At 40.7% G+C, this 20,571-nt stretch overlaps 2 protein-coding genes across 6 annotated transcripts; one reads left to right on the top strand and one right to left on the bottom strand.

Moving 5' to 3' along the window:
- The first annotated feature begins 268 nt into the window (after positions 1-268).
- On the top strand, positions 269-14,928 carry BECN1 (beclin 1). 4 transcript variants are annotated; one of them, XM_020796017.3, is made up of 12 exons: positions 269-408; positions 2,228-2,354; positions 2,649-2,716; positions 2,967-3,025; positions 4,249-4,339; positions 4,552-4,688; positions 4,998-5,192; positions 5,952-6,098; positions 7,588-7,737; positions 7,896-7,956; positions 9,305-9,447; positions 11,461-14,928. In XM_020796017.3, exons 2-12 carry the CDS (start codon positions 2,228-2,230, stop codon positions 11,627-11,629), a joined length of 1,347 nt encoding a protein of 448 aa, XP_020651676.3. In that variant the 5' UTR covers positions 269-408; the 3' UTR covers positions 11,630-14,928. The 4 variants fall into 4 exon arrangements, with proteins under 4 accessions (XP_020651676.3, XP_020651677.3, XP_020651675.3 ...); XM_020796018.3 differs by lacking the exon at positions 269-408 and adding an exon at positions 1,251-1,324; XM_020796016.3 differs by lacking the exon at positions 269-408 and adding an exon at positions 1,257-1,440.
- Positions 12,004-20,518, bottom strand: CNTD1 (cyclin N-terminal domain containing 1). Of its 2 annotated transcripts, none has more exons than XM_020796024.3 (8): positions 20,437-20,518; positions 19,600-19,793; positions 19,425-19,500; positions 18,289-18,445; positions 16,351-16,513; positions 15,463-15,607; positions 12,702-12,798; positions 12,004-12,555 (listed from the first exon to the last, which is right to left on the bottom strand). In XM_020796024.3, exons 2-8 carry the CDS (start codon positions 19,769-19,771, stop codon positions 12,448-12,450), a joined length of 918 nt encoding a protein of 305 aa, XP_020651683.2. In that variant the 5' UTR covers positions 19,772-19,793; positions 20,437-20,518; the 3' UTR covers positions 12,004-12,447. The 2 variants fall into 2 exon arrangements, with proteins under 2 accessions (XP_020651683.2, XP_078233880.1); XM_078377754.1 differs by having other exon boundaries at positions 20,404-20,502.
- Between the last annotated feature and the right edge of the window lie 53 nt (positions 20,519-20,571).

Here is a 20,571-nt window from a genome sequence, read left to right as displayed (position 1 = left end):
TTGCAGGTGGGAGGAATTTTGGGCACGTGAACAGGAAAGAAAAGCCTATCAGCATAGAGGTAGGAGGAGCTTAGTAAGACGTCTCCGTCGGTTTCCGCCAAGACTCGGAATTTCCTTCGTTGCGTGAAGAGTAATGGTGGTTGAAGGGTACCGCTGCGCGAAGACAAAGGGAACACTGGGTGTTTGCAATTAATGGAACGGAGATTTGGGGTTGGGAAGGGGCGGTGGATATCTGTAAATGTTTCAGCGAGATAGCAGTGGTGGTAGTCTATGAGAGGATGCCGGAAAAACAAAAGCAAAAAATAAATGAATAAATAAATAAAAATAAAAAATAAAGAAGACAAAAGGAGTGTCTGAAGAAATGGACTTATCCACGAAAGCTCACATTAAAATATCACAGTCTTTCAGGTGCCACAACCTTTTCGTTTTCTTCCTTTTTGTTTATGCTTGTCACATATTGGTGTGTGCGCTGCAGCGTTAGAAATGACTGCCCTACCAATAATAAAACGGTGACCATATTTATTATCATGAAAAAGACTTACCAGAATTACACATACTTTTTTAATCGATGAGATAAAAGTAACTATCCAAGTTTAATTATGCTCCGCAAACAGAGAGGAAGTTTTAAAGGACCTGTGTCATAAGGTCGTTGTGTTTCCCCAATAAAATGAAAGATGATAGCTTGCGTGCACTTACAGTACTTTGGAGGCAAACTGCCCTAGCGGTATCCCTTTCGTGTCTATTTCCCCTAAAGGGTGCAGGGAATTACAGTGTCAGGCCCCCCGCCACTTGTGGTCAGGGAACGGCTGGATCTGTGATATTTCAAAAGGAGTAGCCTCTGTTGCTGATGAGATTTATGTCCAGATGAGGACATCACGGTTGTTCGGGCTCTTCCCTGTTTGAGAAGTGAAGGTCTGACGGGATTTTTCCTAAGCATCACAAACATGAGCTCGGTGTCAAACGCATATAGTTTAAGGATAGGGAGATACAGAAGTACAGGATATTGAAGATCAACGAGAATTGTTTCTAGGTATGCTTTCAAAGCGGAGGTGTAATGGCGTGCATGATTGGTCGCCCCACGGAATGAAAATCTCCTGAAGCAGGGCCTCGTAATGCAGCTACTCTACATTCTGGCGCTACTTCTTTCATGATACATGGATCTGCAAGCAGGCTTGGGCTCCTTCAGAAGGAGAGGCTGAGGAGACAGAGGCCTCGCGGTTGCCTCGGCAACGACAAGGGCGGGGCCTGTCTTTGCCTTGCCCCCTGTGGGTGACGTCAGACCCTGTGATTTCCCCGGAAGAGAAAGCGCCTCCGAAGCCTTGTTGTGAGCGAGGGAATTGGGGCGGGCGGGCTCTGTACGAGAAAAGTAGAAGGGTCTCCAGGGAACAGAGACGGAGCTGAGCATATCTCCCGCCCAGCCCTCTTGTGTCGCTGCAAGAAGTGAGCATCTTTCGCGGTACTGCCTCCAGGAGCAGTGCCTGGTCTAGAAAATTAAATGGGACTTGTTTGGATCTCGTTATAGTGGACCTGACTTTCGTCCATGACCTGTAAGTTAGGTGAAAGACACGGAGGCAGACGGGCCTCCGTAGGTATACATTCATGGCTGCATGCTTATGGTGTGAAGAAGACACAGGCACCATGCTGGGGAGTTCCCTGGGGTTACCCTTGAGCTCTGGCTGATGCAGCCTGACCACCCATAGTAGGAAAAAGAAGAAAAACTAGCAGCTATAGTTGTGTTTTTGTTTATAGCTTGTGTTGAACTAAGTGTTGTTTGAACTTAGTAGACCTTATTTCCAAACATTCATTTAAAATTTCTGATAGGATTGTTACCTGCTTGATTTGGTTCTTTTCTTTTTTCTGTTGAGGTATAATTTTGTTTTTATAATTTAATCATCCCTCCCCAGTGTTTCAAGAAGTAGTTTGCTGAGGTGATATTTCCCTTTTTAAAGGGTTTCACTTTTAATCAGAACTGCCAGCTGAAATGTCAGTACTAAACCATACACTATTCATTTATAACAGTATTCAGCTAGAGCAAGAATGGAGCATATTTGGTACTCCAGATATTGGTGGATCGCAACTCTCCTGAGCCCTAGGTACAGTAGTTTAGGCAAGGGTAAAGAAAGATAGGCATTTCAGTCTGGCAACCATTTGAAGAGCTCGTCAGTCTAAAGTGCTAGAAGGAGCACACAGATTATCAGATTGTTGTCTTTTCTCATCCCCATCACAGATGGATGTCACAAAGTCACCTGCCTGCACTATGCAGGTCAGCTTTGTTTGCCAACGCTGCAGCCAACCTCTTAAACTCGACACATCTTTCAAGGTCCTGGACAAAGTGACTATCCAAGAGTTGACAGGTAAAAACAGGAAAGACCAGGTGGGGTGCAACTTTTATAGTGGAAGCAAATGCCTTTTGGGAGAAGACTCCCAAAAGTTGTTATGATTGTTACGGAAGCTGCCAACAGAATTTGCTTGGAGATGGTGTCCATAGGAATATACATATAATAATTCAAAAAGAGAGTACGTTTGTGCATGTATAGGGAGTCCTTGTATTTTTTTCTGAGCTACCACAACTCGCATCCTATTCAGAAACCATTAATATTTGTTAAGATTTCATTGAGTTTACATTTAGTAATTTTTTTTTTGTTTAGCTCCTCTACTTACTACTACTCCAGCAAAACTGGGGGATGCACCAGAGGAGGAGACCACTTTGACAGAGGTAAAGAATTATGGTTTGATTCCTAGAGGAGAGCTAAATCAGCTTTACAGTTTAAATCATTGTATAGTGCAAAACCACATGTTAAGAGGGCTGGTTCATTTTATGTATGTATCTATAATGATTTTAAATGTGTTTCCAAGGCCGTGGTAAGGGCACATTGACTAAATCTCTAGTAAGCAAATCTGACTGGATGATGTTATCTCTTGTTGAGGATATGTAAGAAAACACTGATACTGAATTTCTTTCTCAGGAAGTGTTTGTTGAAAACCGCCAGGATGGTGTGTCACGAAGATTCATTCCTCCAGCCAGGTATTGACCAGAATTTGTGCACCTTGACTTTTGTATTTGCATTAAATGTCAATTTCCAGGGTTGCAAATTTTGCTACTGTACAATAGCATGTCTGATATTTTGTCCATGTCCCATATATATGTGTACACCCAACAGCAAAGTAGAACAGTACTGCAAGAATGGAGGGCATGTGTCCTTTAAGAGGGTACATCTAGCCAGTAGAGAAGGATGATGGGAGTTTGAATTCAGCATTATCTGGAGGGCCACACATTGCCTGTCTCTGATCTAAAGGGAAAGGTGGTGAGAGAAGCCTGAATTTTTATCACTGGTAAAAAGGGAAGTGCTTTTTAAGTCTCCTCTCTTTCTCTTCCCTTTCTTTAAAAAATTCATACTCTACAGTACAGCCCAGCATTTTCAGCTGGCTCGTTATACATTCTAGTATATGTTCATACCTTTAGTATCAATGTGGTATATTGAAAAGCAATTCTGGAATTTCATTTGGTTATGGCTGAGCCCTTAAGGGTTTGATCTCTCATTGCTGTCAGCTAGAAATATTCTTTGGTAAGTGCTGGCAGAGAATGAATTCACACAGTACCAAGCAGCAAGTGTTTTCCACAAGATGAGAATAAATATATTGGAAAGTTTCATTATAGAGCAGTGGCTCCAGATAAGTTGCATAAAGACACACACTGAAGGAGAAGGCAAAACAGTATGCTAAATGATTCTTGGAATGAACTCAAGGAATTATTTGGGAGGGACAGATCTAAAGATTAACTGAATATTTTAAATCACCACAATCTGTGTTTTCATTTGCAGACACACTTCATAGTTGCATATTAAGTCTCCCAACTGGAGTGTGTTATGTGTTTAATGCTCAGCAAACCCAAGTGGACTTTTCTCTTATTATGTGGATGGTATACATTTGCTCACTTGTTTTAATTAGTTCTTGTTCATGGCCCACATTGTGTGATTAATCTCTTTGTTAACTCTCGATGTCTTTTGAGGAATGTCTTCTATGTACTGTGACTTCTATCATTGCTTACTAACTTTTGTTTTTAAGGGGAAAACCCCCACATTTTTTCTCTTGTTTCCTGTCTTGGATATGGAAGCAAGACCTTATTTAGGACTTAAAGTGAACTGTACATTATTTTAGCATAATGGGTAATAAATAGGTAAGGTAGAGAATGAATTGAACTAACCATGTATCTCTGAGTTTTTGCAACATAATCATGCTGTTTTTCAGGATGATGTCAACAGAAAGTGCCAACAGCTTCACTCTTATTGGAGAGGCCTCTGATGGGGGCACAATGGAAAACCTCAGCAGAAGACTCAAGGTGGGTTGTTCCATGTTTTTCAGTGCCATGCACATCTTTCAGACAGTGGTGCAGTTTGAGTATTTAGAAATACAGAGTTCAGCTACTTTGAATCTTTTATGCTGTTTTAATGGTGCAACACCCAGAAAACCTGGTTGAAGCTTGGTTTGTCAGGTAGGCTCCTATGCAAGTTTTTTTTTTCATTTTCTGTACTAAAAATCATCTCCCTTCAGGTTACAGGTGATTTGTTTGACATCATGTCTGGCCAGACAGATGTGGATCATCCTCTATGTGAGGAATGTACTGACACTCTTCTGGACCAGTTGGACACACAGCTCAATATCACTGAGAATGAGTGTCAGAATTACAAGTGAGTAAGAATAGAGTTCAAGAATGTAGCAGAAAATATTGCTTATATTCCCCAAAGTTATTTCTGTTGAATGCAGTGTGTGCATCTTAGCAAAACTGAGTCACAATGTACAAATATCAGCTTCTCCTTTAACGTGAAAACAAATTTCTAGCACTTAAAGATAATTATAAAGATACATATCAAACTACATGTACACTGCAATGCAGCTTGGATTTCAGCACAGACACTGGGATGAGATGGTAAGGTAACAGTTTTCTGCATAAATCCTTGACCTTCCCTAGATTATTGTGCTGTGGATGTTCTCTTCAGGAGATGCCTGGAAATCCTGGAACAGATGAATGAAGATGACACAGAAAAACTGCAACTGGAGCTCAAGGAATTTGCTTTTGAGGAGGAGAGACTGATTGAGGAGCTGGAGGAAGTGGAGCAGAAGCGCAGGGTGATGGCTGAAGATTTTGAGAAGGTCAGGGCTGAGGCGGAGAGGCTGGATCGGGATGAAGTAGAGTAAGTGCTATGTTCTTGCCAGGTCTTGCAACTGGTAGCTTCTCCAGGACCTGTCACAATTTGTTGTTGAAAACTTTGTGTTATCTTAACCTATTTTGACCATGGCCTCACAAGTGCCTCCTTGCACCTTCTTTCCTCTTTATGACTGCTGCATCTTTCCCTCTTCTTACATTTCTACATGGCCTCCACATCTATTTCTCACTGTGTCTTTGTTCTGTTTCTTTTTTTCTTATGTCTTTTTTTTAAGATCTTATACTGATTCTCTTGCATTTCACATTAGCTTTAATATTCTCCCTGTTAAGTGATTCTCATTCTTTTTAGGCCTTGATGGTAAGGTCTGTGTAAATGATATATTTGGATCACCTTGGAAACTAGATAAAAGCAGTCTGTGGTTTTCAGCTAAGTGAGCACTATCTGTTATTATTGTCTGTCTGTCTCTCTTTTGGGCTATATCCAGAATTTTGTTCATACCAAGACCCTTGCTACCATTCAGTCCTTAAAGTACTGGCCTCTTTCTCATTCTAACTTTATCAAATGTGAGCTTTCCTCTCACCTGAGCAAGGATATTTTTATGTACCAATCTATATAGCAGTGTCCTAGTTTATTTATTTATTTAATTTATTTATTTGATTTGTATCCCGCCCATCTGGTCTATACGACCACTCTAGGCGGCAGTTCCAATTCATTTTGTACTACCTGCTGCAGAGGAAAGGTGTCCTGTGTCACAGATGTGTAATCTCTCCTTAATGCTCCCTGGAGGTACCAAAAAGAATATAGTGAATTCAAGAGGCAACAATTGGAATTGGATGATGAACTGAAAAGTGTGGATAACCAAATGCGCTATGCCCAAATGCAACTGGACAAGTTGAAGAAAACCAATGTTTTTAATGCTACCTTCCATATATGGTAAGGCATAGATGGTGGCCGCGTGGTGGTGGTTGGGATAGAAGATGCAATGGGATTTTGCCTCTAGAACTGAGGAATGCTGTAAGGTATAAGGTCAGCATTAGAATGGAAATGGGTCCTTGCAGGTACTTGGCTTTGTTCTTGTAAATGCAAACTTCACATAGCCAAAAATTTGCACATAGGGCCTTCTGAGTAGCTGCTGCCAAGAAATGGCTTCATAGTGAATGAAGGTGGTTTGAAAGGGCTCTCTTTCTAGATACAGTATCTTCTTCCATAGCTCATCCATCCCTGGAATTTTATCTCCTGTACTCGCATCCCTTGTCAAGTCAAGTCATGGCTTTATTTATATTTATGGAGCAAACATAGGAACCTGGCTTTTTAATCGATTGCCATTACCTTTTTTAAACGTAATGGTGTGAATGTGATTTGTCATGTGTTGCAGAAAAGCAATACCATCCTTTTCAATTGTCTTCATTAAAAGAGTTCTTAAATACAAAAAATGTCCCGAAATCCATTCAAATGACCACAAAATGTAATGTTTTGGGAACAGTGAGTTATGCCACTCACTATGCTAAAAATATGTTATCAGTCGTTACATTGTGTTTTGAAAGTTACAATGCTACCACTTGCTATAAGAGCAATGTATTATGGGTAAGATTGTTACTTGTAATATATGGGTCTTCTTTGTGGTCACTGTCAATCACACATTTGGCTTTCCTCTGTGCCTGCGCAGAGACCTTAGAACATTCTAGAGCCTAAAAAGTTGAATTCACAGATGATCACTTGGAGAACTAGTTACAGTATAGGTAAGTAACCTGTCCTTTCTAAGCCTGATTATGGAGACACATTTTTCTGCTCAATAACAGAATTCTTTGGGAACATCAGTTTACTGAGCAAATGCTATAAGCCCTTTGAGACTCATCCTTCTTTTATGCTGCCAAGTATGATATGCAATTAATGCAAAAGGTTATTGATAACAATTGGATAGTAAGCCAATTATGGCTCTTCCCCAGAACCCCTTGAGCTTTGTCTTACTATTGATGAAGCAAAAAGCAGTAGCACTGACACTGTGCTGGAAGCAGCATAGTTTGTAGAAAAAAAGATAAGGGTCACAATTTTGCAGGCATTCAGTGGTTAGGACTGATCAGCCAGAATCCCATTTAGTATAAGTAAATCATGCTTGTGCAGGTCCATTAAATCAGTGAGTCAACTCCTTTGTAAATTCCATTAATTCAAATGGGCCTACTCTAACAGCAACTTTACTGTAGTGTGACTCACTAAATCCCCATTGATTCAATGAGCCTACCCTAGTGTGATTTACTACACTAAGTAATAGGATTTTAGCCACTGTTCATGAAAGCTTTAGATAATTTATTTTTTAAAAAATGATTTCTAAATAGCTGTATGTGTTAATTTAAAAGTATACTTGGGAAAGAGCCTTGTGCAGTCTTGCTAAGAGCTAATTGATATACATCTCTGGTTTGCACAGGCATAGTGGACAGTTTGGGACAATAAACAACTTTCGTCTGGGACGTCTGCCCAGTGTCCCTGTAGAGTGGAATGAGATCAACGCAGCTTGGGGGCAGACCGTGCTACTCCTCCATGCCCTTGCTAACAAAATGGGTCTGACCTTTCAAAGGTAGGACTAAAAATACAAGACGTTTGTCCCCTTAATCATCAACCATTTGACAGTGGAAAAAGCAGGACTAATGAATTTCTTATGGATTTGTTCAAAACAATTATACTTTCATTTTTCAGTAAACTGATTCTAAAGCCAGCTTGCCCTGTTTCTTGTAGGTACCGTCTAATTCCATATGGAAATCATTCTTATTTAGAGTCTCTCACAGATAAATCTAAGGTAAGAAATTTGATTTCCTTGGTTTCAAGTTTTGAAGAATTCCCACCTTCAACATATGTAGGAGGGGTTGTGGATGTCTATATGGTCTTGTCAATTTAAGGCAGAGGATAAGCTCATCAGAGGCGGAGGAAGGCATCCAGAAAATTTGCTGGTGGCATTTGGAGTGGAATTGGAGGAGAACAGGCATTTTATGAAGAAGGAAATGTGCTCTTTTAATGATTTTAATATGGGGAATCTTCAGGAAAACTGAGTTTGTGCTTTTCTGCCTCCCTGTGCATCCTTAGCACATGGCTGAAAAAAATTAGTTTTTTTTCTGGAGAGGATTGCATTATTTCAAGAGGCAGGTGCATGTGCAGGGCGGGAACTCGATCTTGTAGGTCTTATTTATATACAGACAAAAAATCATCTCAAACTGGGTACAGACTGGTGATGATCTTAAGGTCACCATCAGCCCACTCTTTCCCCCTTCTTCATCCATCCACACATATGTTTATCATCCAGCCAATGTGCCGGGAGCTTTTCCTCACTCTTCTCCCATTCTCTGGGCCATGGCTATTCTGTGTCCTTTCAACCTCTACTGTGAACAGGATTTTAATGTTTCATCATGTGTCTCTTTCTTACCTTATGGCAGGGTAAGAATGATAAGGAGAACAGCAGAGACAGAGAGAGCTGGTACCAGCAGGCTGCAAGTAGGTGTGCACATGCACTTGGAGGCCCAAACCACAGAGTTTAGTGGCCAGAGTATGTTTTGGAAAGGCACTCTAGCCAGTGTTCTCAGTGATTCAGCCTCTGATGTCACACCTGTGCCTCTAGTTGTTCATGCAGCTTGATGCAGCTTGGGATAACAGAGAGCACATATAGGTCTTTTGCTCCTTATTCCTCAAAATAAAGTATAATTTTGGTAAAGCTTCTGAAACTTACTTCAATATATAGTCTGTTTAAGTCTAAGATGAAAATTGCTGAACAGAAACTGGAATGACTTCAAAATCCTGTTTTTCTAAATTCACTATGTTTTTCCTCTGAGAGTGGGCTGCACGGTTTGTCCTCATTTTAGAACATGAAAGATGTCCTTTGCCACAGAATATTTTTCTCCAAAATTGCATTATGTAAGATGGAACATGTCAAAAAAAACCTCCTTGGATACGACTCATTCCCCGTATTCCTCTGGTTTGTTCTTCCTGCATCACGCTTCAGTTTGAGGACAGTAGGAACAGAATTGTAAGGCTGACTTAAACCCTTGACATCTATGTTATGTAACTGAATGTGGTTGTTTTGATCCCCTGAAAACACAAATGTCTTGGGGAGGTGTAGAGCAGTTCTTCATTTTTAATGTCTTTGTGTCTTCAAGGAGCTGCCCCTTTACTGTTCAGGAGGTTTGCGATTCTTTTGGGATAACAAGTTTGACCATGCCATGGTGGCATTCCTGGATTGTGTGCAGCAATTCAAAGAGGAAGTAGAAAAAGGCGAGACACGCTTTTGTTTGCCTTACAGGTAAAATCATTAGCATCGGAAAGTAAATATAAAGGAAGTGATATTCCTGTCCCTCAAGTATAGCTGCTTGGTCAAACTGACTCCAGAAAGATTTGGGGTAAATGCAGACCGAGTCTATCCAGCATCACAGTGTGGATTCCGAGCTAAGAGATCCACCACTGACATGGTGTTCACCCTCAGACAGTTGCAGGAGAAATGTAGGGAACAACAACAGCCATTCTTTGTGGCCTTCATAGATCTCACAAAGGCCTTTGATCTGGTTAGTAGGGATAGCCTTTTTAAAATACTGAAGCACACCTTTGGAACTGCAACAGGAGGTGTCTATCTCCGGACTAGATCAGATGGAAAGCTCTTTAATCTCTCTAGACTGAGAGCAAAGACCAAAGTCCAATTTGAAGAGACCCTTGTCCAGTATGCCGAGGCAAAGAGGCAGTCCCGGAAGCAGCAAAATTAGGGAGCTGAACAGGAGACAGATTGTATTTGTCTTCAGTGTGGAAGGGATTGTCACGCTCGAATTGGCCTTTTCAGCCACACTAGACGCTGTTCCAAGTCCTCGATACAGAGCATGTTACCGTAGTCTCGAGACTGAAGGATGCCTAAGAGAATGTTGGGCACAAGTAAAAGATGTCACAGACTTGGTTGGTTTGTTGTTGGCCTTTGTCCTATGGTTTTAAACAGGTAGATTACAAATGTCCATCTGTCTGTTTTTGACCATGTTTAGAAATAGTAAGCTTGGAGGTTGCCCTAAAGCTATGCTTTTGGAAACAGTGGTGGAATAGATGGTTAATTTGTATGGATTCTGACAGAATGCTTAACAATACTGTGTTTTCTGCAGAGGAATATGGGCCTATGTTTTCTTGTGCTTGTGCCACATAGAACATTTTCTTACTTTTCTGGGCACTCCTTATGTTCACAAGATTTCTGAGCTTTTACAGGGTCTTGAGGTTTCTTTAGGCTAGTAAGTTTGCATCCCCCTCCCCCCAGTGTGACTGAATCCGTCTGGTGATAATAGAGAAAGTAAAAAATTATCTCCATTGAAAGGAATTTCTGTCTTTCATCACTCTTCTACTTATGATTACTGTTCAGTTATATGGGCTCCTCAGCCTATGATGCTGGGTTCCTGTGGTGAAGAAAAAGGTTTGGTCAACCAAGTTTCTTCTACCACTGAAATACTATACTGCTAAAAGCAGTAGTTGCTGAAGTACTCCCATCTGCATTTCTTGTTCATCCTTGAACCCCAAACACTGTGCTTCTGCAGACATATTTCCTGCAACACCATTAAAAATGTTGTCTGTCAGGCCATGGTATTTTTTATTTATTTAATTTATATCCCGCCCATTTAGACCAATGTCTACTCTGGGTGGCTAACAACAATATTAAAATAAAACAACAATATCAATACACTGGATGGTGAAATAAGTTAGGTATTGAAAGGAGGGAATGCCTGTCTGAAAAGCCAGGTTTTAAGTTGGCTCTTAAAAACGCCCAGCAAGGGAGCCAGACATTCTGGGGTGAGATTGTTCCAGAGCCAAGGGACCACTGCCAAGAAGGCCCACTTTCTTGTTCTTTCTTTTCAGGCCTCCCTCAGTGTTAGGCCCCTCAGCCACCTCTCCTGCCGAGTGATATGGGTAGATCTAGGTGGGAGAAGGCGTTCCGCCAGATATTTAGGCCCTAAACTGTTTACGGCTTATATGTCATCATTAATACTTATTAAAGTAATGGCATCACTTCTTTAAAATTCAGTGTTCTTGGAGAAAGAATAGGGGTCCTGGTGCATTATCCTATTTACCTTCCCATTAAGACTCTTTTTGACGACTTCTAAAGCATGAAAAGAAAGGTAATAAATTCTATGTCTGAAATGGGGAGAATAGGGTCATTGCCTCAGTGGCGGCTTTTGTACAATACCTGTTACAGTTAATAAACAGGGAGTTACAAAGTAGGGGAATGTCCCAAAATGATTTACCAGATGTTTCTGCTTGAGAACTTGACTATATCTCTATTTCTCCAACACAGAATGGATGTGGAAAAGGGCAAGATTGAAGACACAGGCGGAAGTGGTGGATCTTACTCCATTAAGACTCAGTTTAACTCAGAGGAGCAGTGGACAAAAGCACTCAAGTTCATGCTGACAAACCTGAAGTGGGGTCTCGCCTGGGTTTCCTCCCAGTTCTATAATAAATGATGGTGGCAATGAAGAACGAACCTGTTCTGCAGCATGGCTGCAGATTGCTTCATCTATGCCAAAAGCAGGACTTGGCTGAAGTGAGCTGTACAACCTCCCACTCCCACAGTTGAGAGAACACTTCATATTAATTTCATTTTCAAGTAGAACAAGCAGAATGCGCTGTACCATGGCTGACTATTTCTGGACAAACCACAGGGCTGTTACTGGAGAAAGAAGTGGCTTAACTACCAGAAAGAGTCAGTTCACTTCAGTCAGCAAAAGGAGACCTATCAGGCAGCTTTCAGGCACGGTAAAGAGTAATTACACTACTTAGTCAACAGCTTTCTGTTACTGTACTATGTTACCTTCAGAAATACAAAAATAAAAACAACTTGTTTCAGAAGTACATAGTACCTTTATTCATAAGAGACAGACTTACAGGCACTTAATACTGCTTCCTCAGAAATTCATTAATCCGTACTTAGGCTTCCACCTCCAACAAGACTTTCAAAATAAATACATCTTATGTCTCGGCAAAACACACAGTCCGTGTTTGTCCGGAGCAGCCACAGCTTTTTAACAGCATTTGCAGAAATCTGAGTCGTTAAGAGCTGGCAGGAGGAAGGGGTTGGAGGTCCTTGAAATTTTTCAGCCCTATCCCAAACAATTATGTTATGCAAACTGTAGCCCATGAAACACCCATTTAAAATTTTGAACTATGAGTGGGAATGCTGTCTTTTTCTGCACCCAAGAAGCCATGATCTCTAAGAGCCCCCTAGGCATGTGAAATGTGGCAACCTGCTGCTGGATGACCCCACCTGCACTGGGGAAGATTTCTAGTCGTTGTCTCCCACATTACCAATGCTGTGCTTCAAAATTGCATAGATGGCCTCCACAATGCTCTGCATGCTGATGCCTGTGGTGTCACTGAGGTATTTCACAACCTTTAAAGAGAAAGAGGGTGAGGTTAAGCATGGATGCTTTAAGCAGGGAGTCCCCCACAAGGAGAAAACATACCGGATTCAACTTCATGATTTCCTACAAGCTGCTCCTCCTCCTGTGTCACTGGGCTCAACTACAGTGTACGTACCTGATTCCAGCTCTCAGGATTCAGCAAGAAAGAGCTGGCACCAATGACTCCGACAGCCAGTAACATGAGATCTTCCTTTACAGACACAAACATGGCTCTGTCAATTGAAATAAGGTAAGAAAAGGCCTGGCTCTGTATTCATACAGCTAAATAAACATATTGTATACTTAAAGTATAAATTCATATGATATAGAGTTTAACTGATGTTGTCCCTTAATGTCATATTCTCTGGGTTGTTTTAGTATCTAAATACTTGCTTCAGAGGCATCTCTTCATAACAGCCCAAATGTCTGTAGCAGCATCAAAAGGATGCTGTTAAAATAATGTAATATCCTATATATGTCTGCTCAAACGTAAGTTTCAGTGATTGCAGTGAGGCTTATGCCTTCGTATGAGTATGTGTTAGGTGTCAAGGAATAGGGTCAATTCAACTAAGCATTTTAGCAAGGAAAAAAATCACTCATAACAAGTCTTATTTCCCATATTCCAGATTCACTTCTCCTGCAGCCTCTATAGCAGAGACAGCCAGGATGCAGTCCTCCAGATGTTCTGAGGCTGCAGCACTCATCATATTGTACTTTCAGCTATGCTGGCTAAGACTTCTAGGAATTGTTGTCCAACAACATCTAGAGGGCTCCACTTTGCTCACCCTACAACCTTGGCCCTTTAAAAATCTTGTATTCTAAATTGGAATAGGCAACTGTCTTTCCTGATGTTAGATTGAAACTTCCATTCTCTCTCACCACTGGTTATACTGATTAGGGCTAATGGGGAATGGCAGGCCTTAGTTGCCCATTCCAACCTGGAACATCAGGCATCAAAAAAGCCAAGTCTGTAGAACAGAAATGAATAAAATGCAACTCTGGAGAACCACCAGTTGCTAATTCTTGTTCTAGAGCAGGGGTCTCCAAATTTTTCAGTGGGAGGGCCATATCATATATGCTCCACATTTTTGAGGGCTGAAGGAAGACGTGTGTGCGCACAAGAAAGCCTGCCCACACTCCTGCATGCACTGACGCCCAAACATCTGCCCACCAGGCTGGATAAAAAGGCAAGGTGGGCTAGATGTGGCCTGCGAGCTGTAGGTTGGAGACCCCTGTTCTAGAACTGTGGATCTCTCACTTGTCCATACCACAGACCTAACCTGAAAATAAGCCCTAGTATGACTTTTCAGGATGCTCATAATATAAGTCCTATCCCAAAAATAAGCCCTAAGTGAAACCCTGCCCTCCAACATTGTGCAGCAACCAGAAGATGACATAACTGTATTTGAATAAATGTGGATTTTTGTACATGAAAAAAAATCCCTGAAAATAAGCACTAATGCTTTTTTGAAAATTAATTAATTAAAAAAATAATATAACTCTGTCTTATTTTTGGGAAAACATAGTACTAGACTGAACTAGCAGTAGCACCATTGTATTTTGTCCCAGGTAATGGAGAGTGAACCTCTCTGGTGACTTTTTACCCACAGAAAACCAATCACAGAAACTGTATCAATGGACACTAGTGCTCCTGTGCTACAAAAAAGAGATACATATATATTCTTTTTAAAACAAATGAACTGAAAAATCTTAAACATTAATGTGATCATAATAAGTAACTCTTATGTTTACACACACCAGAAAACTTGGAAGTAGGATGGGGTGAATAGTCCAGCAGGGAAGGTCTGAATTTGTACCAGTAGAAAATGAACTGCTTCTAAAAGGTTGGGAAATGACAGTGGTGTGGGCAATGGACTAGTCATCACCACTAATGCAATGATTGCTAGATACCCATAACACTTATTTGGTTGAATCTCAACAGCCCCACTAGCAAGTGATGCAAATTGACTTTCACTGTGCTGCTAGCATGGTATGATGTCGCTGAAAAATACAATATCCTTGCTTAATGAAAGGATCTGAAGTGCAATACCACTCTTGTTACTAATATATGGAGTTCAGCATTATCTGTACTGTTTGGCCTTGCAACACCAGATCGTCTCATGCCTCGTTAAAGAGATGTTTTCAAATGTATAAAAATAATTCAAAACATACTTTGGGAAATCATGATATCACTTCTCTATTCCTTCTAAAGACTTGTATAATTATGGGTAATTTACCATATGTTTTCTCATTGTACCTTTGAACCATATTTGCATATTCTTTTTATTGTATAAGCCATCCTGAGTGACTGAAAGATGGCAAAGAAAACTTGAAAATAAAGAAGCCAGTGGTGTAAAGAGGTATTCTGTGTTACCCTTCATTTCTGGTGCATGGAAATTTCAAAAGGCATTTGCTAGTACAATGTAAAAACAGACAATTCCAAAATGTTCTCAACCTATCGACCTATTTTCTCCCAAGCAGTAATTGTCACAGAATTATATATTAATTAGAATAATGGAATTGGATAGACTAACAGGATAGTTTTCAAACTAGAAACAACCAGATTTCAAACTTGCTGTCAATTGTTTCATTCAAATAAAGCAGTGCCTTACTTTGAGAATTCTACATGCAACGCTGTTACTAACATGATAGTGTCATGGAACAGTCTCAGCTCTGAGAGAAGACTGTCTTTCCCTAGTACAGAGCTTACAAGTAAGTCTCTGTTAAGGTACATTGCCTAGAAAACTAACTCGGATTTTCTTGGTCTTCAGTTTGTGCAGCTTTGACAGACATATTGGAGTCTAGAAATACAGAATATGTGAAGTCTTTTCCCTTCTGAACTTTTCTTTCCTCTATAGCATGCTTTTATTTCAAGTGTGTAACTTCCCAGAACTTACAGCTGCAGGTCACTTGGAGATGGGTTTTCAATGGAGGATTTCAGTAAAGTCTCATAAATGCTGCTCCGCAAGAGGTATGTTAAGCTCAGCAAATGTTTGCACATGTCCTGAAGTTGTTTTGTGGGAAGCAAGTAGCCATTGTATCCTAAGAAAGAGGAAGAAAAGACATAAGGAGCTGCTGCAGGTAGACCAGCTAGATTTTTTCTTTGAAAATGGAATCTATCCACCTCTAGCTTAAGCTATAGAGATAGTGGCCTATCAATCAATTTATAATAGATCACCGGATTATCTGAAATGCCTTCTCCTTCATTTTTTCTCTCCCCCTCACCCACCCAATTGTAAGAAATGCTGTTCCACTTTGAGCTACACTGTTTCTATAGTCTTTCCTCTCAAATTAAAACAAAATTATATCACACTCTGAGAAATAATTTAGAAGGGAAGAGAATAAGAAACCCATAAATCAAGGCTAAAACACAGGTATAAATGGCTCTAACAGGCTCTGTCTCATGATAAATTCCACAGGAATAGCCACATTTTAGTTTGTTGCAACAATAATTAGTCTTAAACATATATGTCAGTCTTTAATGACTTGTAGTACCTCATTATTTCTCAATAAAAGTTCTGAATATATTGTGATCAATGCAGGTTGGCCATATGGCCATTTTAATGAAACAATGAGCCCATAACCTAGATTGCAAGCCTAACCATAGGGCATAAGGAGACTTTCAAGCAAACTCATATTTCCACTGTACATCTCTTCAAATAAAAATGTCCTGTAAAGGCTGCATGCAGTTTCCCCACTGCTTGAAGAAGAAGAAACGTGTCAGTGCCATGTTTTATTTTTACATGATGCCAGTTTGCCCAACATTAAATCATCCTGGTTCTTACCTAAAACCTCCAGGAGCATCTCAACATAACCAGAAGGGGTAGGAACATTTATCTGAAAGTGCAAAGCCTTCAAAATAGCCAATTCTGATTCTAGCAATTCTTCTTTTGTATAGGAGAAACCCAAGGACTTCAGAAACTTCAAAACCATGCTGTTATTAACAATCTGTGTAAACAGATGTGCAAATATTACTCTCAAAATGCTGAATTACTTTACTCATTATCATGGTCTGATGTTAAGCCACTTGTTAAAATAACATTTTGACTGAAATCCTGTTGCTTTGTTAAGCAACTGATGTAACATACGGAAGTGAATTTCCATAATTTAAGAAATCTCAATTTGTTGCAATTCGATATGTAACAGGTAATGTTTATGATTTCTTAACTTAGAGCAATTCTCTAAAAGTCATATTGTGTAATTGCACAAGAGGATTTCCGTCATTCTTTCATAGCTGCACAGAAAGCCAATGCTTTTTCTCTTGCTACCCATTATAGGAAAACCAGCTCTATATCTCCTAATGCTATTTAAGTACTAGCCATTAAAAAAACTTTGTAAAAGACACTACTGTTTTACACTATACAATAACTCCAATTTCTTTTTTTTTCTGTTGGAATCTCCAGTACAATGCTATATTACTCCGAAATGCACAAGAAAATTTGATTTCAACATCCTCTGTTACTGAGAATGCCTCTGGCATTTATTATGCTTTTTATTTTATTTCTGTGCTGCCTTTCTTCCAAAGCTGGGGCCTTAGTCAGCCAAGTAAGCTACAAATATTAAAATGTAACACACTATAGTGTTACAGTTAAAACACTTTACGTCATATTGATTAAAATATTGACCTTATGTTACCTTAGAACTACAAGAAATGAAAGAACACTAGCACATCCATTCTGTTAAAAGCTTGTCTTCAGCAGACCATCAGTAACCAGAGATTGCCGAAATAAGAAGCTCTTTGACTACTGATGAAAGAAGGACTACATGTGGCCAGCCAAGCCTCCCTCTTCAGAAAGTACCAAAGCCTGGGAATGGTCACAGAGAAGGCCCAATCTCACATGGAGAATCTTGGAAGGTAGCAGGAATAAAGAAGGATCTCTTGAAGATCTCAAAAGCCTTGGCAGGCTTGTATAAAGAATGCAGTATTTGACATAGCTTAAACCTTGTGCAGGACTTCATAGGTCATAATCACAACACTATGAATTGTACTTGGAGGCAGACTGTTACCTAGTGAAGCTTTTGTAGCAATGCATTCCCAAAAGCTGGCCATAGTCAGCAGTCTGGCTATATTGCTTTGGATCAGCTTTTAACAGTCTTCATAGGCAGCCCAAGGTATAGCATGTTACAGAAATCTAACTGGGATACAACTAAGGCATGTGCCACCATAATCAAGTCTGCTGGTGCTACTGGCACACCAGCGTCCAGGTGTGAAATGCACTCCTGGATGCTGCTGCTTCTTATTAAGCATCCAGCATCAGAGATTAATCCAAAGCTACACACAAGCTGCAACTCTGCATTTTCTGGTGGAGCGTAACTCTAATCAGCACAACTTGAATCCTTATTCCCTGATCAGCCTTTGACTGACTAGGAACACCTCTGACTTATCTGCATTGAGTTTCAATGTAGTCACCCTCATCCAGACCATTATTAACACAAGACACTAGTTTTGAATCAAACAAGTTTCCTAAAATTTAGAAGGAATGGAAAGATAGGTGTCATCAGCACATTGGCACCAAATTCCAAATCTCTGGAATGATATGAAACTCCTAGAAGTTTCATGTCAATATTAAATAATACATATAAGGGACAAGAAAGAGTCTGGGGGGGTGTAGAGACCACCTGTCAGGTTGCAGAATGGGTGCATATGGCATGGTACATAAAAGTGATCAAAGCTTGCACAAAAGTTTTGCAACAGGTTTAGAGCAACTCTTCAGTCTCCTTACACTGTAGTGGAAGGAGAGCTTGCTGGCAAGCTGGATGCATGAGACTAGGCGTAGTATATATGTCTCCTCAATTTGCTGTTTCACTGAATCCAGGTTGCTGCCTTCCTCCTTCGCTCTGGAGCAATTTGAGACCTCTTCAGTTAAGGTGAGCATGAACCTAACATAAGAATAAACAGCTTGATGAGAAAAAAATAAGGCTAGTGATAACGTAAGAATGTATGGAGCTGTTTTACATTCAGTCAAACCATCTGGTCCAGTTCTGTCAAATCTGACTAGTAGCCACTCTTCAAGATTTCAAACTGGATTCCCTCCTAGCCTAGGTGATTATACTATTGGATTGAACGTGGAGTCTTCTGCATGCAAAATGTGTGCTCTGCCACTGAGCTATGGTCTATTCTCATGTAAGAAATCCACTTGTTTCTAGGGATGGTTAGTCTTGCTTTTGAATGGAGAACCAGGTAACCATTAATATAAGAAAAGCTGATCTGCATCTCCCAGAGTTGTGTCTGGGGAATTCCTGGGAGCTGGAGTCCAAAAAATCTAAGTTCCTTCCTTAATTTGCTGCTTACAGTAACTAATGTGAAAACAGCATGACTCCCTTAGTTTCAGGGAGCAAAAGAAGCCCTGAAAAGAAATACATTGAACTACTCAATAAAGATTCTTGATACAGCCTGTGTGTGAAACAATATTGATATGATTTTTTACCATTTACCTTGCTGTTTATCTGTAGTATATAGTTTAGACCTCAGTCTTGAAGTGACTGTGCATGCCAGCAAACAAGGTAACCAACACGGTCTTGTCAGCCATCAGCAATAGAAAAGAACATTGTACAAAGACAACAGAGAGAGGATTTTGGTGTGTTTGATATAACTAGCTAATACACTGTGGATTGAGGAACAAAGCTGCAATGTATTACAGTTGTATTCTTGAAGGCTTTTATGGCCGGGATCCGATGGTTGTTGTAGGTTTTTTGGGCTGTTTGGCCATGTTCTGATGGTTGTTCTTTCTAACATTTCTGTGGCCTGCATCTTCAGAGTATAGGAGTCAGAACTCTGTGCTCCAGAGTGGGCACAGACTATTTCATACTTATCTGCTCTAAAGGCATCATTTCCCAGACAAGGAAAGCAAAGCAATACCTTTCAAATAATTCAATTGCTTCGTATCTTGCAGCTTCAGTCAGGTTCCATTTTTCAGATAAAAGGAAGACAAACTCTGGTCAAGAGACAGAGAGATATGAAGTTAAGGAAATGATCAGCGCTGAAGGGTCTTGTCATTTCTCAGTAAAGAGCGTTTGCCAAATTCAATTCTCACCCGGTATTTTTGTCTCCTTAAAGCAGCCTGTCTCCCTGCAGAGCTCATTCAAACGGCTCTCATTTTCTCTGGCCATGTTAAGGAAGGCATCTTCAATCACTTCGGGAGCCACTGCTCCAAATATGACCTCTGAAATTTGGTATCTGGCTGCCCTCTGGGCTGGACCGTCCATCCTACGAGTTCTGCCAGTACCTCTAGGAGGGAGGAAAATAATTAGCACAGGTAAAGGTAAAGGTTCCCCTTGACAATTTTTGTCCAGTCGTGTTCGACTCTAGGGGGCGGTGCTCATCCCTGTTTCCAAGCCATAGAGCCAGCGTTTTGTCCAAAGACAATCTTCCGTGGTCACATGGCCAGTGCGACTTAGACACGGAACACTGTTACCTTCCCACCGAGGTGGTCCCTATTTATCTACTCGTATTTGCATGCTTCCGAACCACTAGGTTGGCGGGAGCTGGGACAAGCGACGGGAGCTCACTCTGTCACATTGATTCGGTCTTACGACTGCTTGGTCTTCTGACCCTGCAGCACAGGCTTCTGTGGTTTAGCCCACAGCGCCACCACGTCCTTAATTAGCACAGAGTCTACCTTAAATACAGACTTCAAATTTATAATTTATTATGCATATACATGTGTGCGCACACAAAAACAGACTGGGTTTCCCATATTTTTCCACACATCCCTCCCTCTCAAAACCGTGGTTCCAAGGCCTGCAGTTGTGAAGCTAAGGAGTACGCGCACCAGAAATGGCACTCAACACGCGATTCATTATATAATAAATAAATGCATGTATTTGAGCCCGCTTACAATAATCTTCCTTTTCTACGCAACCACCCTCACCAAAGATGGCGAAAGTAGCGGGTTCTCTATGATCATCGCCCCCTAACGTTGCATTTCCTTCAAGATGGCCACCGCCTTGCCCGCACCAAAGATGGCGACACCCACCTCAGCACCACTCTGGAGGTGAGCACATTG

Source organism: Pogona vitticeps, chromosome 6 (assembly GCF_051106095.1).
Source record: "Pogona vitticeps strain Pit_001003342236 chromosome 6, PviZW2.1, whole genome shotgun sequence".
In the NCBI taxonomy this organism is placed as follows: domain Eukaryota; kingdom Metazoa; phylum Chordata; class Lepidosauria; order Squamata; family Agamidae; genus Pogona; species Pogona vitticeps.
This window is presented reverse-complemented; position numbering and strand designations above follow the sequence as displayed.